The sequence below is a fragment of the Mustelus asterias genome, chromosome 7, assembly GCF_964213995.1.
Source record: "Mustelus asterias chromosome 7, sMusAst1.hap1.1, whole genome shotgun sequence".
NCBI lineage: Eukaryota > Metazoa > Chordata > Chondrichthyes > Carcharhiniformes > Triakidae > Mustelus > Mustelus asterias.
Window position 1 is genome coordinate 131,113,238 of NC_135807.1, and position 22,229 is coordinate 131,135,466.

General features: G+C 45.9%; 1 protein-coding gene across 1 annotated transcript in view; it reads right to left on the reverse strand.

Moving 5' to 3' along the window:
• ctdp1 (CTD (carboxy-terminal domain, RNA polymerase II, polypeptide A) phosphatase, subunit 1) overlaps nt 1-22,229 on the reverse strand; it is a 334,539-nt gene that overhangs the window by 90,095 nt on the left and 222,215 nt on the right. The window contains exon 12 of the mRNA XM_078216841.1: nt 8,492-8,706. Within this exon, the coding sequence (XP_078072967.1) occupies nt 8,492-8,706 (215 nt within the window). The remainder of the gene's footprint in view (nt 1-8,491; nt 8,707-22,229) is intronic.

Below are 22,229 nucleotides of genomic sequence, written 5' to 3' on the forward strand. Positions count from 1 at the left end.
TTCATTGCAGTGTTAATGTAAGCCTACTTGTGACACTAATAACTAAACTTAAACATGAAACATGGATGGCCGTGAGATTGATTCATCTGCTCATAAATATGTTCCGCTACTAAAACGTATTCCTGTAACCATAAAGTGACGCATCTGACTTAATAAATTTTGCATACTAGTTATAATCAGGAAAGCCTTTGCAGGAATGTGAGTGGTGAAATTAAAATCTTTGTGCTTTGCAGCACTGTGAAACATTTCAGTTGATTGGCACATTGTTATTACATGTAACGTCATGGTAATTACTGACAATAAGAATTAGACACAATAACACTCCATTAACCTTGTCTCAGAATAGTATAAAATTATAACCAGTTTGAGAGGATTCACCATAATTGAAAATAAATGTTTGCAAAATGTCATCCGCCATTTACAAAATATTCAAATGACAACTTTTCCCCATTAAATATTTTTCGCCCTCTTCGCAAAGCTGATTGCATAACATGCATACTTCATTTTAAAGTTAATTTAATTTATTAGTGTCACAAGTAGGCTTACATGAACACTGCAATGAAGTTACTGTGAAAATCCCCTAGTCGCCACACTCCATGCGCCTATTCAGGTTATACTGAGGGAGAATTTAGCAGGGACAATGCACCTAACCAGCATGTCTTTCGGACTGTGGGAGGAAACCCACGCAGACACGGGGAGAATGTGCAAACTCCACACAGACAGTGACCCAAGCCGAGAATCGAATCTGGGTCCCTGGCGCTGCGAGGCAGCAGTGCTAACCACTGTGCCACCCTTGAAACACAACATTTGAGAAAACATCAAATACTTAAGCAACCAATGTTCAATTTTTTTTGTACTCCCGCAACGTCTTGCAAGTAACCTGCATCATTTCACATTTGAGATCAAACTTGCAGATTTCCTTCCCTTAAAGGGCATCAGTGAACCAGATGGGTTTTCACAACAATCGACAATGGTTTCATGGTTGTCAATAGATTCTTAATTCCAGATAAATTTTATTGAATTCAAATTCTGCTGTCTGCCATGGTGGGATTCGAACCCAGGTCCCCAGAACATTAGCTAAGTTTCTGGATTAATAGTCCAGCAATAATATCACTAGGCCATCGGCTCCCCTCATCGATTGTTGTCAAAACCCATCTGGTTCATGAATGTCCTTCAGGGAAGAAAACCTGACAAACTTTACTGGTCTGGCCTACATGTGACTCCAGAGCCACAGCAATACGGTTGACTGAAATGGCCTACCCAGCTACATAGTTCGAAGGTTATTAGGGATGGGTAACTAATGCTGGCCTTACCAGTGACGCCCACATCCCATGAAAGATTTTTTTCTTAAAAAGATGTGACAGTCATATGGCATGGTGGCACAGTGGTTAGCACCGCTGCCTCACAGCGCCAGGAACCCGGGTTCAATTCCCGGCTTGGGTAACTGCGTGAAGTTTGGACATTCTCATATAGATCCCAATAATACTGTCAAATATCCTTTGACCAAAATAGGGTTAATCAGTTCTTAATTGCAATGATTTGGGATGTATCAGCCTACAAGAGACTAGTGGTGTATGAAACACTGGATTTTTCTGGGAATTTAATTTCTTAACTATTACCAATAATGGATTTCTTCTTCATTGCAAGTTCAGAGCGCTGCACAGGGACACACACTGCTGTTCGTGAAAATGAGTTTGAGGTATACTTCAGCTGTAACGACCTTATGCAGTTTCCAATTTGGTTTCACACGGATTCATTTCAGCAACTTTGAATGGCCTATTAACTGCACTCAGAAGCTTGGTTAGGTCCTCAAGTATCACTTCTAGCTTCAATTTTCAAAAGAGGATGTCAGCAGATCGGTACAGAGCTCTGCATTAAGAGGCGTGTGATTAAATACCACCCCCCCCCATCCCCCTGAAACTCTACGAAGTGAGTGCCAGATCTCCTCCATCCACTCCACCAGTTGTTTATTAATCACCCGACCTCTTATAGAGTCACTGAGGTTTACAGCATGGAAACAGGCCCTTTGGCCCAACTTGTCCATGCCGCCCTTTTTTTAAAAACCCCTAAGCTAATCCCAATTGCCCTCATTTGGCTCATATCCCTCTATACCCATCGTATCCATGTAACTATCTAAATGCTTTTTAAAAGATAAAATTGTACCCGCCTCTACTACTACCTCTGGCAGCTTGTTCCAGACACTCACCACCCTCTGTGTGAAAGAATTGCCCCTCTGGACACTTTTGTATCTCTCCCCTCTCACCTTAAACCTATGCCCCTCATTATTTTATAGACCTCTTTAAGATCACCCCCTCAGCCTCCTGTGCTCCAGGGAAAAAAGTCCCAGTCTATCCAGCCTCTCCTTATAACTCAATCCATCAAGTCCTGGTAGCATCCTAGCAAATCCTTTCTGCACTCTTTCTAGTTTAATAATATCCTTTCTATAATAGGGTGACCAGAATTGCACACAGTATTCCAAGTGTGGCCTTACCAATGTCTTGTACAACTTCAAAATTTATATAATGTATTTAAACAATGTATTTTACAATGTATTTTAACAATGTATTTTTAAAAAAAATTACTCCATCCTTAAAGTTACAAAGCCAATGCTCGGAATGGAGCGAGCAAACCCAAATCCATTCCCTGCTTGCTCCAAAAACCAAATTCAAATTCAAATTCAATCCAATTCAGGGGCCCCCACAAGAGAGAGAATCCAAGATCCAAGCTGACAAGATAAGGCATTGCACCCCATCTTGGGCTTGATCTGACACTTGATCTTAGCCAAAAAGTCAAGAAGTCACCGGCTTCTTGTACCACACATCCTCAACGCAGTAGAGTAACTTTTCAGTAGGTGCAATCTACCCTACTGCTGGCTGTATTAGTGCCAGAAACACAGTAAAGTCAGTCTGCTTAGGGACAATAATTGCTAGCAGGAAGTCTTTCTGCCCCTTGCTTTTTTTTATTCATTCGTGGGACATGGGTGTCGTTGGTTGGCCAGCATTTATTGCCCTTAGTTGCCCTTGGAGGGCTGTTTAGAGTCAACCACATTGCTGTGGCTCTGGAGTCACATGTAGACTAGACCAGGTAAGGACGGCAGATTTCCTTCCCTAAAGGATATTAGTGAACCAGATGGATTTTTCCAACAATTGACAATGGTTTCATGGTCATCAGTAGATTCTTAATTCCAGATATTTTTTATTCAATTTAAATTCCACCATCTGCCGTGGCAGGATTCGAACCCGGGTCCCCAGAACAACAGCTGAGTTTCTAGATTAATAGTCTATCGATACCATTCGGCCACTGCTGCCCCAATAATGGTGCATGGTTTTTGCAGTTCCTAGAAGCCTCCATTTACCCTTGCGCTGTGGTTGACTGACCTCTGAAAAACTCCTCAGAGGCTGGTGTTCCTTTACCAGATTCCCTTTATTTACAAACTCAATTCTACTCCGAAGACTGCTTCAGGTGCAAAGTCAGAATCCGGAGTGTCAGTAGCCCTGACGTCCCTCATTATATACACAGGTGAGGCTCCCTGATTGGGCAGGCAATCATTATCTCAATCAGGGAGCTCATACTCGAGCCCCGCCTCATGGGCCTCGTTGAGATCGCTACAACCTCGATTTGCCCCAATCACAGTTCCATTCAGTTTGCCGCCATTCTGGTTGTCTTTGTCGGGTATCTTCAGAAGTGGCAGGCATTACCTTCAATGGCAGCATGAACACCACTGGGCATTTATATTTTAGCAGACCTTTAATGAGGGGCCCAGAAAGTATTAATTTGTTTTAATTTCATAGGTCACAGATTCAATGACAGGAAATAGATGGGCAACTGAATATTCTTACAATATGCCATTTTAAAAGTAAATATTGTTTTCCAAGAAAATCAAAGCTACTGAAGATTGCTCATAAGACTGTTTCCATGGTTTTCCACTACCTCCTAGCAACAGCTAAGTACAGGCCCCGAACTCAGAGTTCCCATCCACTGTTTGCAATAACATTTCATCAGATAGTTCCTTCACTGCAGTGGGCGCAAAACATTGAGGTACTCAAATATTGAATATAACTGCACAGTCAGTCACATGACCAGAGTGGAATCATAGAATCCCTACAGTGCAGGAGGCCATTCGGCCCATCGACACCGACAACAATCCCACCCAGGCCCCTATTCCTGTAACCCCCACAAATTTACCCTGCTAATCCCCCTGACACTAAGGAGAAATTTAGCATGGCCAATCAACCTAACCCACACATTTTTGGACTGTGGGAGGAAACCGGAGCACCCGGAGGAAACCCACGCAGACACGGGGAGAATGTGCAAACTCCACACAGACAGTGACCCAAGCTGGGAATTGAACCCGGGTCTCTGGCGCTGTGAGGTAGCAGTGCTAACCACTGTGCTACCGTGCCGTACGGTAGGAAAAAGATCCTCCATGGGATGAGGGCGTCACTGGCAAGGCCAGCATTTGTTGCCCATCCCTAATTACCGTTGAACTGTGTGGCCGGCTAGGCCATGTCAGAGGGTGGTTAAGAGTCAACCACATTGCTGTGGCTCTGGAGTCACATGTAGGCCAGACCAGTAAAGTTTATCAGGTTTCCTTCCCTGAAGGACATTCATGAACCAGATGGGTTTTGACAACAATCAATGAGGGGAGGCGATGGTCCAATGGTATTATAGAATCCCTACAGTGCAGAAGGAAACCATTCGGCCCATCAAGTCTGCACTGACCACAATCCCACCCAGGCCCTATCCCCGTAACGCCACCTGCTAATCCCCCTGACACTAGGATCAATTCAGCGTGGCCAATCAATCTAACCTGCACATCTTTGGACTGTGGGAGGAAACCGGAGCACCTGGAGGAAGCCCACGCAGACACGGGGAGAACATGCAGATCCACACAGACAGTGACCCGAGGCAGGTAGGAACCCAGGTCCCTGGCGCTGTGAGGCAGCAGTGCTAACCACTGTGCCGCCTCTCGCAAGGACTATTAACCCAGAAACTCAGCTAATGTTCTGGGGACTCGGGTTTGAATCCCGCCACGGCAGATGGTGGAATTTGAATTCACTAAAAAAAAAAATCAGGAATTAAGAATCTACTGATGACCATGAAACCACTGTCGATTGTTGGAAAAACCCATCTGGTTCACTAATGTCCTTTAGGGAAGGAATTCTGCCGTCCTTACCGGGTCTGGCCTACATGTGACTCCAGAGCCACAGCAATGTGGTTGACTCTCAACTGCTCTCCGAGGGCAACTAGGGATGGGCAATAAATGATGGCCCAGCCAGCGACGCCCATGTCCCACGAATGAATTTAAAAAATGATAGTTTCTCAGTCACTATTATTGACACTAGATTTATTAATCAATTTGAATCCACAAGCTGTTGTGGGGGTGGGGACAGCTGGGACTCTGTGTTACGGGTCCAGTGACATTATTGCTATTCCACCATTTCCCCTATTTTTCTCCTCCTTTACCTCCATCTTTGGCCTATTGTGTTGTGCTTCTCTTAGAAAGAGATATCCGATTGGTCCCACTCCGCTACACTTTTCCCCAAATCCCTGCGAATGCTTCCAATTCAAGGAGTTACCCAACTTCCTTTTGATGGTTACGATTGGATTGGCTGCCATCACCCTTTTCAGGCGGAGCCTCCCAGATCATTTTAACATGCTGTGTTTTAAAAAAAAATCCTCCTCTCCTGGTCATTTTACAAGTTATCTTAAATCTGTGTCTTCTGGTTCTCAGCCCTCCTGATATGGCATGCTTGCCTTTATAGGACAGGGCATAGAGTATAAAAGTTGGGGTCTGATGTTGCAGTTGTATAGAACGTTGGTTCGGCCACATTTGGAATACTGCGCCCAGTTCTGGTCGCCACACTACCAGAAGGACGTGGAGGCTTTAGAGAGAGTGCAGAGGAGGTTTACCAGCATGTTGCCTGGTATGGAAGGGCTTAGTTATGAGGAGAGATTGGGTAAACTGGGGTTGTTCTCACTGGAAAGACAGAGGCTGAGGGGTGACCTAATCGAGGTGTATAAAATTATGAAAGGCATAGATAGGGTGAACGGTGGGAAGCTTTTTCCCAGATCGGTGGTGACGTTCATGAGGGGTCATAGGTTCAAGGTGAGGGGGGGGGCGGAGGTTTAACACGGATATCAGAAGGACATATTTTACACAGAGGGTGGTGGGGGCCTGGAATGCGCTGCCGGGCAAGGTGGTGGAGGCAGACACACTGGGAACGTTTAAGACTTATCTAGATAGCCACATGAACGGAGTGGGAATGGAGGGATACAAAAGAATGGTCTAGTTTGGACCAGGGAGCGGCGCGGGCTTGGAGGGCCGAAGGGCCTAATCCTGTGCTGTATTGTTCTTTGTTCTTTGATGGGTGGAAAGTTTCCCCTCACTTAATAAAACACATATTAAATCTCTCATTTAGCTTTCTTTACTCTAAGGAGAGCAATTCCAGCTTCTCAAGTCTCTCCACATAACTGAAGTCTCCCAGTGGTATTATTCTTGAGGATGTTAGCTGACAGTTTTGAGGGTGGCACGGTGGCACAGTGATTAGCACTGCTGCCTCACAGTGCCAGGGACCCAAGTTCGATTCCCGGTTTGGGTCACTGTCTGTGTGGAGTTTGCTCGTTCTCCCCGTGTCTGCGTGGGTTTCCTCCAGTCCTCCGGTTTCCTCCCACATTCGAAAGATGTGTGGGTTAGGTGTATTGTCCCTTAGTGTCCCGGGATGCGTAGGTTAGAGGGATTAGCGGGGTAAATATGTGGGGTTACGGGGATAGGGTATGGATGGGATTGTTGTCGGTATATGCTTGATGGGCTGAATGGCCTCCTTCTGTACTCTAGGGATTCTATGAAAGTCTCCGCAAATGTTGCTGATCCTCATGTATTTAATTCGAGCAATTATTTCTGACGGATGTCTAAACAGCGAGTATTAAGTACGCAAATTGAGTTTCTTTTCCGTGGCTTCATATGATGCCACTCACCAATATTTACCTGTTGAATCGCTGGTGGATCTTCACAGTCATTAGCTTAATCCTATGGTAAGTGTGATTTTAGTATGCCCCATACACAAGACATATTTTCCACAACCAAAGAAAAGGATCTCGGGCAGGGAATTGGGATGACCATGCATCAAGTTTACCAAATACCCTTTGCATCAATATCCTGAAGGTCACCATATCCAGAAGCTGAACTGAACCAGGCACAGGCCGACAGGAGGACAGCAGAAACTGGAAACTCCAAACAAGTAGCTCACCATCTGACCCTCGAATCTTCTCCATCAACTGCAAGGCTGGAGTGAGGAGTGGGATGGAATCCACCTGCATCAATCAAGCTGCAGAGACACTGGAGCAGTTCAGTCGCTTCTCCAATGGAGGTGCTTGCTTGGTCATCACATGGGGACTGAATATCGCCCACCCCACACAGTGTGTTATAGGTTCACCAATCTCAGTTGGCGAGTAAGAAGAGACACTGAGGCTCCCTTAGGTGGTGCCGAGGAGGTGAGCGGGGAAACGACACAAATATACAGACCAGGATCTCAACCGGAGGCTTGCAGTACGAACTGGAATAGACTTTAATAAATAAATAAACTTTATTTTGTCACAAGTAGGCTTACATTAACGCTGCAATGAAGTTACTGTGAAAATCCCCATGCCACTTGCCGATGATATACTTGCATGTTAAGTAGCTTGCCAACACACACACGCGCGCGCATACACATATGCGTGCACACACACACCACATACATGTGCAGACACACACACGCGCGCGTGCGCAGAGACACATCCCACACACACACACACAGAGGCACACACACTCGCAGAGACACAGACACACCACACACACGCGCATGGAGACACAAACATAGACACACACACCCACAAACACAGACACACAAACACAGACACACACCACACACTCACAGAAATGCAGACAGACACACGCGCGCAGACACACACACACCCACACACAAAGCTGACACGTTGCATGACCATTGGAGCAAGATAGCAGAGAGAACGGAAGCTTGCAGAACGCTAATCCACCTGGGAATCGGTGGCTACGGGAGAGATAGTGTGAAAAGGTCACAAAAAAAACTATTTGCCAATGATTAAATTCTAAATCAATGTTACTCTCTTCACGTCTGCCATTATAAAAGTCACTTTCGGGTGGTATATACCAGACTTGAGCAGTAAGAGAACTTCAGCCAAGTTATGTGGTTTTTAGCAGTTTGGATTATGAAGCTCATGACTTTAATCAATATCTCAGAGCGTAACTTGGCATGTGAAGGAGTTCCACTGGCCACTGAAACAACTGCGAAACAAGCCTTAGCATTCAGCTGATGAGAATCACCAGTCTTCAAAGTCAAAGTGAAGTTAAACTTCCAGCAAATGGCGACGGACTAATTTGATGGAAGCTTTCAGGTCGTAATTAATCTGGTGCTGAAAATATTAAAGTTCTCCTTGCAGAAGTAGAAATAAAAAGCAAAAGAACGCCTACCTGGGAACTCTGCCCGTTAAGCTTTCTTCACTCGAGGATGATTTAGGTCTTCTTTCTACGTCAGGTTTCAGATTTTCAGTCACTCCACTTTGCACTGTCTGCTTGTCCTCCTGCTGCGTCTCCTCCTGGGGCTGCGCACACTGCTGCTCTTCCATCTTTTCTTCTTTTTCGCTCTCACTTTCATTGTCACTATCTTCGCCCAAGATGTCATCCACCTGCCAAATGGGGTAACATCGTTAAATTAAGTCAATACAATTACAAAGGGTTGAGAATGTAGCCCAGTCCATTATGCATACCAGCCTCCCATCCATTGACTCTGAATACACTTCCCACTGCCTCGGGAAAGTAGCCAGCATAGTTAAAGACCCCACACACCCCAGAAATGCTCTCCTCCACCTTCTTTTGTCGGGAAAAAGGTACAAAAGTCTGAGGTCATGTACTAACCAACTCAAGAACAGCTTCTGCCCTGCTGCCAACAAACTTTTGAATGGATCTATCATATATTAAGCTGATCTTTCTCTTCACCCGACCTCTAACTGCAATACTATATCCTGTATCCTATCCTTTCCTTTCCCATATGTACTCTATCAACAGTATGCTTTGTCTGTATAGCGTGCAAGAAACAATACTTTTCACTGTATCCCAATAAATGTGACGGTAATAAATCAAATCAAAAAATAATTACACAGGGGAATGGAAACAGGTTACTGGTCTCCAAATGGTCTCCAGGGGCAGCACGGTGGCACTGCTGCCTCACAGCGCCAGAGACCCAGGTTCAATTCTAGCCTTGGGTGACTGTCTGCGTGGAGTCTGCATGCTCTCCCTGTGTCTGTGTGGGTTTCCTCCCACAGTCCGAAAGATGTGCTGGTTAGGTGCGTTGGCCATGCTAAATTCTCCCTCAGTGTACCCGAACAGGCGCCGGAGTGTGGCGACTTGGGATTTTCACAGTAACTTCATTGCAGTGTGAATGTAAGACCACTTGTGACACTAATAAATAAATAACCTGAAACTTAATACGTTGGTGCTGTAATCTGTTCTTCCACTCCTCAAACACTTATTCCATAAAATTAAGTAACATGTTAAAAAAAAGTTACTTTTGGAAGAAAAATAAACAATCTTGATTGTACCAGGGCGGCACGGTAGCACAGTGGCTAGCATTGCTGCCTCATAGCGCCAGGGACTTGGGTTCAATTTTGGCCTCGGGTGACTGTCTGTGTAGAGTTTGCATGTTGTCCCCATGCCTGCGTGGGTTTCCTCCCACAGTCCAAAGATGTGCGGGTTAGGTTGATTGGTCATGCTAATAGTGTCCCTTAGTGTCGGGGGATTGGGAGGGTAAATATATGGGGTTACGGGGATAGGACCTGGGTGGGATTGTTGTTGGTGCAGACTCGATGGGCTAAGTGGCCTCCTTCTGCACTGTAGATTCTATGACTATCGTGAGTGTTTATGTCCCGCATGATCCTTCCTCCATTTTCCCTTGTTTAACCCCATCAACTTATCTTTCTAGTGCTTTCTCTCTCATGTGTTTGTCCGACTTCCCACAAACCCAACTTCGGTATTCACCTCAACCACTCCTTCAAACTCCGCAATCTAAACCACTCTGCTGGTGTTAACAGGAGCTCGCTCCAGGCACTGATATCAAGGAAGCTCATATATTTTGCACCGGTGATGTGAACAGGAGGGGAGTGTTTGGAGAGAGGGAGAGCGAGGCAAAACACCTGGAAAACTGGTACAAGGAAGACCCAGGATGACCTGGATAGACAATATCAGAATGTGGACTGGCCTCTCTATAGGATGGTCAGTGAGGGAGGCAAAGGGTCAAAATCAGTGGAGAAAGACTGTTCATTGTGTGGCCAACCCTCAGAATGAGGACAGGGATGCGATGGCCTAGTGGTATTATCGCTAGATTATTAATCCAGAAACTCAGCTAATGTTCTGGGGACCCGGGATCGAATCCCACCACGGCAGATGGTGGAATGCATTCAACAAACGATATCTAGAATTTGGAATCTACTGATGACCATGGAATCATTGTCGATTGTCGGAAAAACACAGTTGAGAGTCAACTACAGTGTTGTGGAACTGGAGTTACATGTAGGCCAGGCCAGGACGGTCACATGTAGGCCAGACCAGGTAAGGACAGTAGATTTCCTTCCCTAAAGGGCATTAGTGAACCAGATGGGTTTTTCCGACAATCGACAATGGTTTCATGGTCATCAGTCGATTCTTAATTCCAGATATTTTTCTATTGAATTCAAATTCCACCAGGATCCCAAGAACATTGGCTGAGTTTCTGGATTAATAGTCTAGCGATAATACCACTAGGCCATCGCCTCCCCTCATTGATTGTTGTCAAAACCCATCTGGTTCATGAATGTCCTTCAGGGAAGGAAATCTGCCATCTTTACCTGGTCTGGCCGACATGTGACTCCAGAGCCACAGCAATGTGGTCGATTCTTAAATGCTCCCTCAAGGGCAACTAGGAATGGGCAATAAATGCTGGGCAGCCAGCGATGCCCATGTCCCACAAATGAATAAAAACACTCACTCTCAGGGTGAAGAAGTGTTTCTGCCGAGTTCCCTGTTGGATCCTTAGTGACTATCTTATATTAAAGGCCAGTTGGTTGTGTCTCCCCATCAGTGGAAACATTATCTCCACATCCTCCCTATCAAACCCGTTCACAATTTTCAAGACCTCTATCAGAGCACATCTCCGCCCTCGCTTTTCTCATGAACCTCAGCCGGTTCAGTCTTGCCCGATGGCTGTACCCTCTCAAACTTGTCTTGGAGTGGTTTTGTGTGCACGTGGTGCCAAGTGACAGCTCTCCCTTGCGCTGTTTGAGTAGTGCATCCACTCCTCCAGTCAATAATCACTGCCTCACGCACTCCAACCTGCCTGTGGCCAAAGCCACACAGACAGTCACAGCATGCCACCCTCACCGATAACCTGGCAGTTCGGCAATACTTTCAGGAAAGCATCCATCACCCACAAATCTCTTCTTTTCTAAAAACTTTTGCTGCCAAATATTACCTTTGTTCCAGTGCAATCTTAGACAGAGTTCAGCGGTCAAGGGATAATGGGACAGACACACGTATCTCTTCAAACTATTAATCCTGGACAGAATGCACTCTTTCCTCACACTCCCTCAGTGCCGGGAGCACGATTTGGAGCCACAGTCTCCTGATTCAGACACACGAGTGTTGCCAATGATGACCCAGCAGTACCGAATGCATTCATGAAAACATTAGCAAGTGTTCGGCAAGTAAGCCTCTGCACAATATTTAATCATAGAATCTCTACGGTGCAGAAGACCCATCGAGCCTGCACCGACAACAACCCCACCCAAACCTTATCCCCATAACCCCATGTACTTACCCGGTGGCACAGTGGTTAGCACTGCTGCCTCACAGCGCCAGGGGCCCGGGTTCGATTCCCGGCTTGGGTCACTGTCTGTGTGGAGTTTGCACCTTCTCCCCGTGTCTGCGTGGGTTTCCTCCGGGTGCTCCGGTTTCCTCCCACAGTCCAAAGGTGTGCGGGTTAGGTGGATTGGCCGTGCTAAATTGCCCCCTAGTGTCAGGGGACTAGCTAGGGTAAATGCATGGAGTTATGGGGATAGGGCCTGGGTGGGATTGTTGTCGGTGCAGGTTCCCTAGGCCGAATGGCCTCCTTCTGCACTGTAGGGATTCGATGATAATCCGCCTTGGGCGGGGATAGTCTAACATTGAATTTTATTTATTACTTTGTTTATTTATTGCATTTTTATAACAGGCTGCTCAGACACACCTTTAAAACTGTGGGGTTCCATTATATGAAGTGGTTAATTTGCTTCAACATGTACCAACAAGAACACATGGTGTGCACAGTGTTCACCGTGACTTGCTATACTCTACGCTGTGGCCTCAGTTGCCCAGCAACTGTCTAATTTAACTAAGCTCAGCGAAGTGGGGTTCTTAACTCAGATCTATACACGGTGCCATACCTATATCTGCCAGGGTTTAGTCATGAAAAAGAGGGTTATAATGTTCAACAAGGTCTGCTGGTAGGGGTACAAGGGCAACCTGACGGATCCGGAACGGAGTACGCAACGCAAGACATCTGCCGTGATTAAAACCATTACTAATTTCCTGTTGCAAGTGCTCTGAGACTAGAATCTACAAACTAATTTATATGCTGTTCATAGATCACAGCTCAGCACAGATAGTAAAACCCAATAATATCTGCCAACTCAGTGAATCCAATTAGTTCCCCGAATGTAACCTTCCCATCAGCATCCTTGCTCAAACAAACAAGCCATCTGACTTTGGAAACACAAGAGAAACCTTCATTGTACCACAGCTGTAAACTACCGCGTTCGTGCAGGACGACCAGAATGTGACACAAGGCAAGAAATGTTCAGAAGAGAAAACCAGTTTGTAACCGTTCGAACTGCTGACATTCGCTCCATGCTTAAATGGGAGTGTGAATCCTGCTCTCAATGTTTCCCATTCTCTCTCTCTCCTTCCCTCCTGAAGACAGTGACCCATTCTATGATTTCTTCTATGATTTGTCAGGTAACATTTCCAGGTACCTTGACAATCTTCACTCAGAGAGGGCAATCGCATGCTGGCTAATCCAGACAACAAATATTTAAAATTTATTTATTAGCATTTTAAGTAAGGGCTTAATAAAGAAATATCATTACTCCAAAATTGGAGCCTTGCCGTGGGTCACTCCCCACAATTATACACAGTTCCTTATTTATAGTGAATCAGCTGGTCAGCTGACTATTACATCACTCTGTAATTGGTTCCATGATTTACTGGGTCAGCTGACCCTTACATCTTGTTCCCATTGGTCACATTACATCCAATACAAAGTTGTCACTGGTCACATTCTAACAAGGCTGACATCAACACGGCACTGAGGTAACTGAAAACCCCGTACTTTAAGTTTATTTATTAGCGTCACAAGTAGGCTTACATTAACACTGCAATTAAGTTACTGTGAAACTCCCCTAGTCGCCACACTCAGGCACTTGTTCGGGTACACTGAGGGAGAATTTAGCATGGCCAATGCACCCTAACCAGCACGTCTGTCGGACTGTGGGAGGAAACCGGGCACCCAGAGGAAATCTACGCAGACTCCGCACAGACAGTGACCCAAGTCAGGAATTGAACCCAGGTCCCTGGTGTTGTGAGGCAGCAGTGCTAACCACTGTGCCACCACGGCACCAACGCCTCTACTTTCTCAGAAGACTGAGGAAATTTGGCATGCCTGCTACGACTCTCGTCAACTTTTACAGATGTACCATAGAAAGCATTCTTTCTGGTTATATCACAGCTTGGTATGGCTCCTGCTCTGCCCAAGTTTGCAAGAAACTGAAGGGTTGTGAACGTAACCCAGTCCAACACGCAAACCAGCCTCCCATCCATTGACTCTGTTTACACTTCCCGCTGCCTCGGAAAAGCAGCCAGCATAATCAAGGACCCCATGCACCCAGGCATACTCTCTTCCACCTTCTTCTGTCGGGAAAACGATACAAAAGTCTGAGGACTCGCTCCAACTGACTCGAGAACAGCTTCTTCCCTGCTGCCATCAGACTTTTGAATGGACCTACCTCGTATTAAGTTGATCTTCCTCTACACCCTAGCTATGACTGTAACACTACACTCTGCACTCTCTCATTTCCTTCTCTATGAATGGTATGCTTTGCATAGCGCGCAAGAAACAACACATTTCACTGTATACCAATACATGTGACAATAATAAATCAAATCAAAAAGTTACCAACGCACAATTTGCAGAGGAGTAGTGGAGTTGTAACACTCCCACTCAACCAAAGAAACTTCCCTGATTATCCTGTTGTCTCTTTCACTGTTGTCTGCGCCATCTTTCTCTACACAAGTTGGCCGCTGCATTTCCCACAATACATTTGGGGCGACACAGTGGTTAGCGCTGCTGCCTCACGGCGCCAGGGACCCCGGGTCCGATTCCCAGCTTGGGTCACTGTCTGCGTGGAGTTTGCATGTTCTTCCCGTGTCTGCGTGGGTTTCCTCCGGGTGCTCCGGTTTCCTCCCGCAGTCCAAACATGCGCGGGTTAGGTGGATTGGCCATGCTAAATTGACCTTAGTGTCAGGGTAAAATATGTGGGGTTATGGGAATAGGGCCTGGGTGGGATTGTAGTCGATGCAGACTTGAAGGGCCGAATGGTCTCCTTCTGCACTGTAGGGGATTGTATGACAACAGGAGATGCTGTTCAATGAGCAAGTGATTTGGAATGGCCTGCAGTCGCCTACACCTCTGCAATGGAAATGCAAGTCTTCATTTTCAATTGGAAAAGTAAATCAAAAATGGTAACAGCACAGCTAGGGGGAACATCATATTCACAGCCATGAGTAAATTATTGAACGTTTTTAATTAAATAAGTCTGAATTTGATGCTAGGTTTATGAAAGACAATGCCTCCACTGTCAACGTTGTCTTTGTGATGCGTCAGATTGAGTATTGTAATTACATCCGGCACATTCACTGCTGTCCTGAGCACTGCTGTTTGAATTGGAATTTCTAAGCCTTGTTCGGATTAAAAATAATTCACTTCCTGTTTAGCTGGAACAAGCAAACATGAAGCAGTGGCAAACAAGTATTACTGTCAACTTGTGAGCACAGGGATAGAGTGTCCCCACTGCTGGCCAGGCGACTCAGCAGAGAGCAGTGGTCTGTGGGCCAGCGTATTGCAAAGTGCTCCTACTCAGCGAGCCACTGACAGCATCAAAGAGGCAACAGGTCTGCTCACTAACTGATTCCAAACCATGTACAGCCAGAGAGAATTCATCCTTTGGCACTGAACAATGTGTAATATATTCTGGGGTGGCACAGTGGTGAGCACTGCTGCCTCTCAACGCCAAGGACCCGGGTTCAATTCCCGGCTTGGGTGACTGTCTGTGTGGAGTAGCATGTTCTCCCCGTGTCTGCATGGGTTTCCTCTGGGTGCTCTGTTTCCTCCCACAGTCCAAAGATGTGCAGGTTTGGTGGATTGGGAATAATACATTGCCCCTTAGTGACCAAAGATGTGCAGGTTAGGGGGATTGGCCAAGCTAAATTGCCCCTTAGTAAAGTTAAAGTTTATCTATTAGTCACAAGTAAGGCTTACATTAACACTGCAATGAAGTTACTGTGAAAATCGGCATTAGATGGATTGGCCAGGCTAAATTGCCCCTTAGTGTTCAAAGATGGGCAGGTAAGGGGGCTATGATCAATGAGCGGGATTACGGGGAGAAGATGGGGACCGAGGTACAGTGCTCTTTCAGAGAGTCGGTGTGGACTCAATGGGCCGAATGGCCTCCTTCCGCAGTGTAAGGACACTATGGAAAAGAAGTGCATTTATCGACACAACTTGTGAAACAATAAAGCCCAAGAAGAACGAGGTATTTTGAAAAAATTAATTCTTGGGAGATGGCTGTAATTTGTTTGGTCAGAAGTATGGAATTTGTCAATGAGAGAAATAAATTGATAAATAACAATAAACACACTGAATCAGAAACAGCTAACACATTAGGCATGTTTCAGTGAAAGGTTTTACTCACCTTTCCTGTCCTGCCATAAATCATAGCTATAAAATGTTAACAGGCGTTAATCCCACATGAGTGATAATGTGTCGAGAGCGAGTGAACGTTCTGGGTCAGATCATTTCCATAACCCTCCACAGATCCGGCTGCAGATTTCAGTGGGCAGTGCCCGAATGGTAAGGATGGGGAAACTGCACGCCAAGGTGGGGACAGGGGATGCTTAACGTGGGCCCGGGGGTGTGGAAGGGAGGCAGAGGCCTCTCTGCAAAGACGATGAAGACAGGAGGGAACCCAACTCTGTCTTGATCTTTATTATTGTCACATGTATTAGTATACAGTGAAAAGCAGACAAAGCATACCATTCATAGAGAAGGAAAGGAGAGAGTGCAAAATGTAGTGTCACAGTCATAGCTAAGGTGTAGAGAAAGATCAACTTAATGCGAGATAGGTCCATTCAAAAGTCTGATGGCAGCAGGGAAGAAGCTGTTCTTGAGTCGGTTGGTACGTGACCTCAGACTTTTGCATCTTTTTCTCGACGGAAGGAGGTGGAAGAGAGAATGTCTGGGGTGCGTGGGGGTCCTTGATTATGCTGGTTGCTTTCCCGAGTCAGTGGGAAGTACAGACAGAGTCAATGGGTGGGAGGCTGGTTTGAGTGATGGACTGGGCTTCCTTCACGGCCCTTTGTAGTTTCTTGCGGTCTTGGGCAGAGCAGGAGCCACACCAAGCTGTGATACAACCAGAAAGAATGCTTTCCATGCTGCGAATAAGCCGCGTAAACGTACCACGTGACTCCTTGTTTAGTTCCATCACTCTGAACGATGTAATGGATGGAAAGATTAGAATTGCACATGCACAGAGTTGGCAGATGCAGGCGATTAAAGGATCACAATGGGTGCACTAAAAATTCTGGGGGGTTCGCAAGGCATCTCATTCCGTGAGCTGCTTTCCCCAAAGCCACTGAGGGAGGGGGTTAAAAGGGAAGTGAAACCTCCGCTAAGGATAGAAAGCAGACCACAAGTTGACTAGACTTGGCGGTCAGCCTGTGGCACCCCCTATATATCTGGCTCTCTGTTGACTTAGACCCTATCTAGACACTTCACCTTTGTAGATGGGGCACATGGCTGCTACTGTACATTGGTGGCGGAGGAAGTGAATGTTTAAGGTGATGGATGGGGTGCCAATCAAACAGGCTGCTTTGTCCTGGATGGTGTTGAGCTTTTTGAGTGTTTGGAAACACTTCTTGAAACATACTTCCAACTTGTGCCTTGTAGGAGGACAGGCTTTGAGAAATCAGGAGATGAGTTTCCTGCCGCAGAATTCCCAGCCTCTGACCTCTTTACATTGCACTATGCGCCGTGCACATTGGTGCTTAACAGTTTTCCTTCTGTCCCCAGTGGAGTCAGGGTCAGAGTGCAGTTAGCCATGAAGTAGAGCGATAGTTCTTGTTGCACACCACATTGGCTTGACATCAAGAAGAGTACAAGTTCTGTACAATCTTCAACCTGATTTACAAAGTGCGCCATGAGTTTAATGGACTCTCGGCAAATCTGCATGACCTCAACCTGATTAACTGGGGCAAGAGATTGCTGCCTCATAGAATCCTATGGTGCAGAAGGAGGCTATTCAGCCCATCAAGTCTGCACTGACCACAAACCCACTCAGGCCCTATTCCCTTAACACCACGCATTGACCCTGTTAATCCCCCTGACACTAAGGGGCAATTTAGCATGGCCAATCAACCTAACCCGCGCATCTTTGGACTGTGGGAGGAAACCGGAGCACCCGGAGGAAACCCACGCAGACACGGGGAGAATGTGCAAACTCTGCACTGACAGTGACCCGAGGCCGGAATTGAATCCGGGTCCCTGGCGCTGTGAGGCAGCAGTGCTAACCACTGTGCTACCGTGCCTCCAAAATTTTTATACTAACCGCTGAGGACAGATTGCTTCCAACTTGGCTTCAACCTGTCGAGGAAAAACAATGGATTCCAAACTGCAGCTACTCTGACACTGAGACACAAAGTGATGTCAGGACAGTGGCCAAAAGCTTGGTGAAAAGGGAAGGCTTTGAGGAACAGAGAGGTGGAGAGTTTGAGGGAAGGAGTTCAATTGTTCAGCACAAGGAAGGGCCAATTAAGCAGTAATTACGCAAATTCAGCGAGCAGAAGAATCAAGATGTATTCAATATATGAGGAAAGATTGACTAGATTAGGATTGTTTTCGCTGGAGTTCAGACGAATGGGGGGGATCTCATAGAGACGTATAAAATTCTAACAGGACTAGACAGGGCAGATACAGGGTGGATGTTCCCAATGATGGGGGAGTCCAGAACCAGGGGTCACAGTTTGAGGATTCAGGGTCGACCATTTAGGACGGAGATGGGGAGACATTTCTTCACCCAAAGAGTGGTGAGCCTGTGGAATTCATTACCACGGGAAGTAGTTGATGCCAAAACATTGAATGTATTCAAGAGGCGGCTGGATATAGCACTTGGGGCGAATGGGATCAAAGGTTATGGGGAGAAAGCAGGTTAGGCTATTGAGTTGGACGATCAGCCATGATCGTGATGAATGGCGGAACAGGCTCGAAGGGCCAAATGGCCTCCTCCTGCTCCTTTCTTCTATGTTTCTCCTCGGGGGAAACAAAAACCCTGATGAAAAGATGTTTGAAAATCACTTTTTCAATGATTGCAAGCACCATCTCATGGGACACAAGAAATATTCCACAGGGCTGAATTCTCTTAAATTCCACCGACTAAAAATAAAGTATCTTTGTGACCTGTGAATCATTGTTGCACTTTCTTTTATATTGTAGAACAAGCACAAGTATCTGAATATTTACCTGGATAAGTTGTGCACTTTACTCATTCAAACTTAAACAGGAGTTTAACTTTGTTTCTGTTTGAAAATGTGGGATGAACACAAGAATTTTCCACTTGGAATTGATTTATTATTGTCACATGTATTGGGATACAGTGAGAAGTATTGTTTCCTGCACTATACAGACAAAGCATACTGTCTGTAGAGTACCTGGGCGGCGGTGCACGGTGGCACAGTGGTTAGCACTCCTGCCTCACAGCGCCAGGGACCCGGGTTCGATTCCCGCCTTGGGTGACTGTCTGTGTGGAGTTTGCAAGTTCTCCCCGTGTCCGCATGGGTTTCCTCCGGATGCTCCGGTGTCCTCTCACAGTCCAAAAATGTGCGGGTTAGGTTGATTGGCCATGCTAAATTGACCCTTAGTGTCAGGGGGATGAGCAGGGTAAATGCATGGGGTTACTAGGATAGGGCCTGGGTGGGATTGTGGTTGGTGCAGACTCAATGGGCCGAATGGCCTCCTTCTGCATTGCAGGGATTCTATGAGGAGGAAAGGGGAGGAGGCAGAATGTAGTGTTGTGGTTACAGATAGAGTGAAGAGAAAAATCAGCTTAATGTGTGATAGGACCATTCAAAAGTCTGATGGGCAGCAGGGAAGAAGCTGTTCTCGAGTCGAATCGGATCCTTCTTAAAATTAATCTGCTGTCCAGCTGTTTGCCAAAGTGCTGTGCTACACCCACGAAAATCAGCAGGAGTGCCAACTGCAAATGGCGCTTCAGGGAAGGAAAGCTGCCGTCCTTACCTGGTCTGGCCTACATGTGACTCCAGAGCCACAGCCATGTGGTTGACTCTCAACTGCCCACTGAAATGGCCCAGCAAGACACTTAGGCAATTAGGGATGGGCAATAAATGCTGACCAGCCAGTGACGCTCATGTTCCGTGAATGAATTAAAAAAACATTAACGGACAAAGATAGCAGGTTCAGTGTATCAACGCTTGTATTGTAAGTTGTGGCACTTAGAGGAGACACTTCTTCAAATGTACCTCCCTGACTGAGCCATGTCGGCTGTTGTCGAATGTTGTTTTATAATGCTCCTATGAAGCAACTAGAACATTTTATTACCTTAAAAGCATTACAGAAATATAAGTTGCTGTTTCTATATAAATGAGCTTGGAAGATCAAAAGAAACACTCAATGATTGAACTCCCAGTTAAGATGCTGCGGTCATTTTTCCTTCCATTTTACAAAAATGCTTTTAAACCAACGCTTCCGTGGGGGAAAACATTTCTGTAAAACATCGGCAAGAGGTACTACATTCAAACGCCATCCACTGCAATCGATTTTCTTTTTTATTGCTAACTCAATCACTTTCTTTGATGTTTAAATCACAATTGATTCAGGCTGATCTCGGAGGATATGTTTCTGGTAACAAACGCTAGGGATGAGGGACTTCAACTATGTGGAGAGACTAGAGAAGTGGGATTGCATCCCTCAGATCAGAGATGGTTCAAAAGAAGACTGAGTAGAGGTGTTCAAGTGAGTTAGGAAGTGTTTGCAAAGATGACTAAAGCAAAACTATTTCCATTAGTGTACCTTTAAGAGTTTTTTAAAATCATGATCTCTGCAGCTCTCACAGTCAGTGTTTCTCAGCTCACAGCTTTAGAATCATATAATCATAGAAACCCTACAGTACAGAAAGAGGCCATTCAGCCCATCGAGTCTGCACCGACCACAATCCCACCCAGGCCCGACCCCCATATCCCTACATATTTACCCACTAATCCCTCTAACCTACGCATCTCAGGACACTAAGGGCAGTTTTTTTTAGCATGGCCAATCAACCTAACCCGCACATCTTTGGACTGTGGGAGGAAACCGGAACACCCGGAGGAAACCCACGCAGACACGGGGAGAATGTGCAGCCTCCACACAGACAGTGACCCAAGCCGGGAATTGAACCCAGGTCCCTGGAGCTGTGAAGCAGCAGTGCTAACCACTGTGCTACCGCGCCGCCCACTGATGTCGCCTTTAGCTGATGTCATTGTTGCCAGGCTGACTACGATGAGTCCTTTTATTGCTACTTAAGTGGTTTCAATGGGGTTGTCTACGTTTACTCTGGGATTAGTTTTACGATCCTAGAATTGGATCATAGAGTCATAGAATTCTACAGTGCAGAAGGAGGCCATTCGGCCCATTGAGTCTGCACCGACCACAATCCCACCCAGGACCTATCCCCACAACCCCATGCATTTACCCTAGCTAGTCCCCCTGACACTAAGGGGCAGTTTAACATGATCAATCCACCTAACGCACACATCTTTGGAATATGGGAAGCAACCGGAGCACCCAGAGGAAACCCACGCAGACACAGGGAGAATGTGCAAACTCCACACAGACACTGACCCAAGCCGGGAATCGGGTGCTGTGAGGCTGCAGTGCTGACCACTGTGCCGCTCAAATCCTCCATTGTTAAGATGGTGATCATGTGTTTTCGGAAAGTTTTTTTAATTTTCAGTTTGGAGCTGCAGGTTTGAGTTTGAGTTTTAGAAGGGACAGCAAGCTAAAAAGAAGTGTTTTCTCTCTCTCCCTGTTGTTTTGAAAATTCTGTTGGTTAGCTGAAAACAAGATCTTGTTTTCCTGAAGGGTGAAAATCTGCTGTTGTTGGGGGCTAGCCAGAGTCTCTCTGGCGTTTTAGGAAGCTGTCTTGTCTTCAAACTGCTTGGAGTGAATCCAGAGGACTGCAAGCTTCAACCAAAGGACTCAATTTCCAGTATAATAAAAGCAAAATGCTGCAGATGCTGGAATCTGAGACAAAAACAGAAAATGCTGGAAAATCTCAGCAGGTCTGACAGCATCTGTGGGGAGAGAATGGAGCCAACGTTTCGAGTCTGGATGACCCTTCGTCAATTTCCAGTATCACGTGAGCCTTAGTCCATGCTGTGTTGAACCTGATTAAAGAATTGTTTATGGAGGTTGGTTTGATTGGGCAGCTTGTATATATTCATGATCATGATTGTTTGTTTCTTGTTTGTAATTGATAAAAGTTCTTGTTAATTTTCTTACTATACATGTTAACTATATTCGTAGATACGCTTTGTTTGATAAAAGCTCCCTAGTGGGTCACTTGAATCATACCTGAGGTGAAACATCTCATGCTTATCCTAGCCAAATTCAAGATGCAAAACTTATGATTTAGACGGGCTCCATGAAACACTTGGGAGTTTCTAACCTGAACCATAACACCATGACCAGAGAGTTGGGAACCAGAGGACACAGATTTGAAGTAATTGGCAAAAAGGCCAGCGGGACAGGTAAGGAGAATTGTTTTTAATGCAGTAAAGTGCTGTGATCTGGAAGGCATTGACTTAAAGGTAGTGGAAG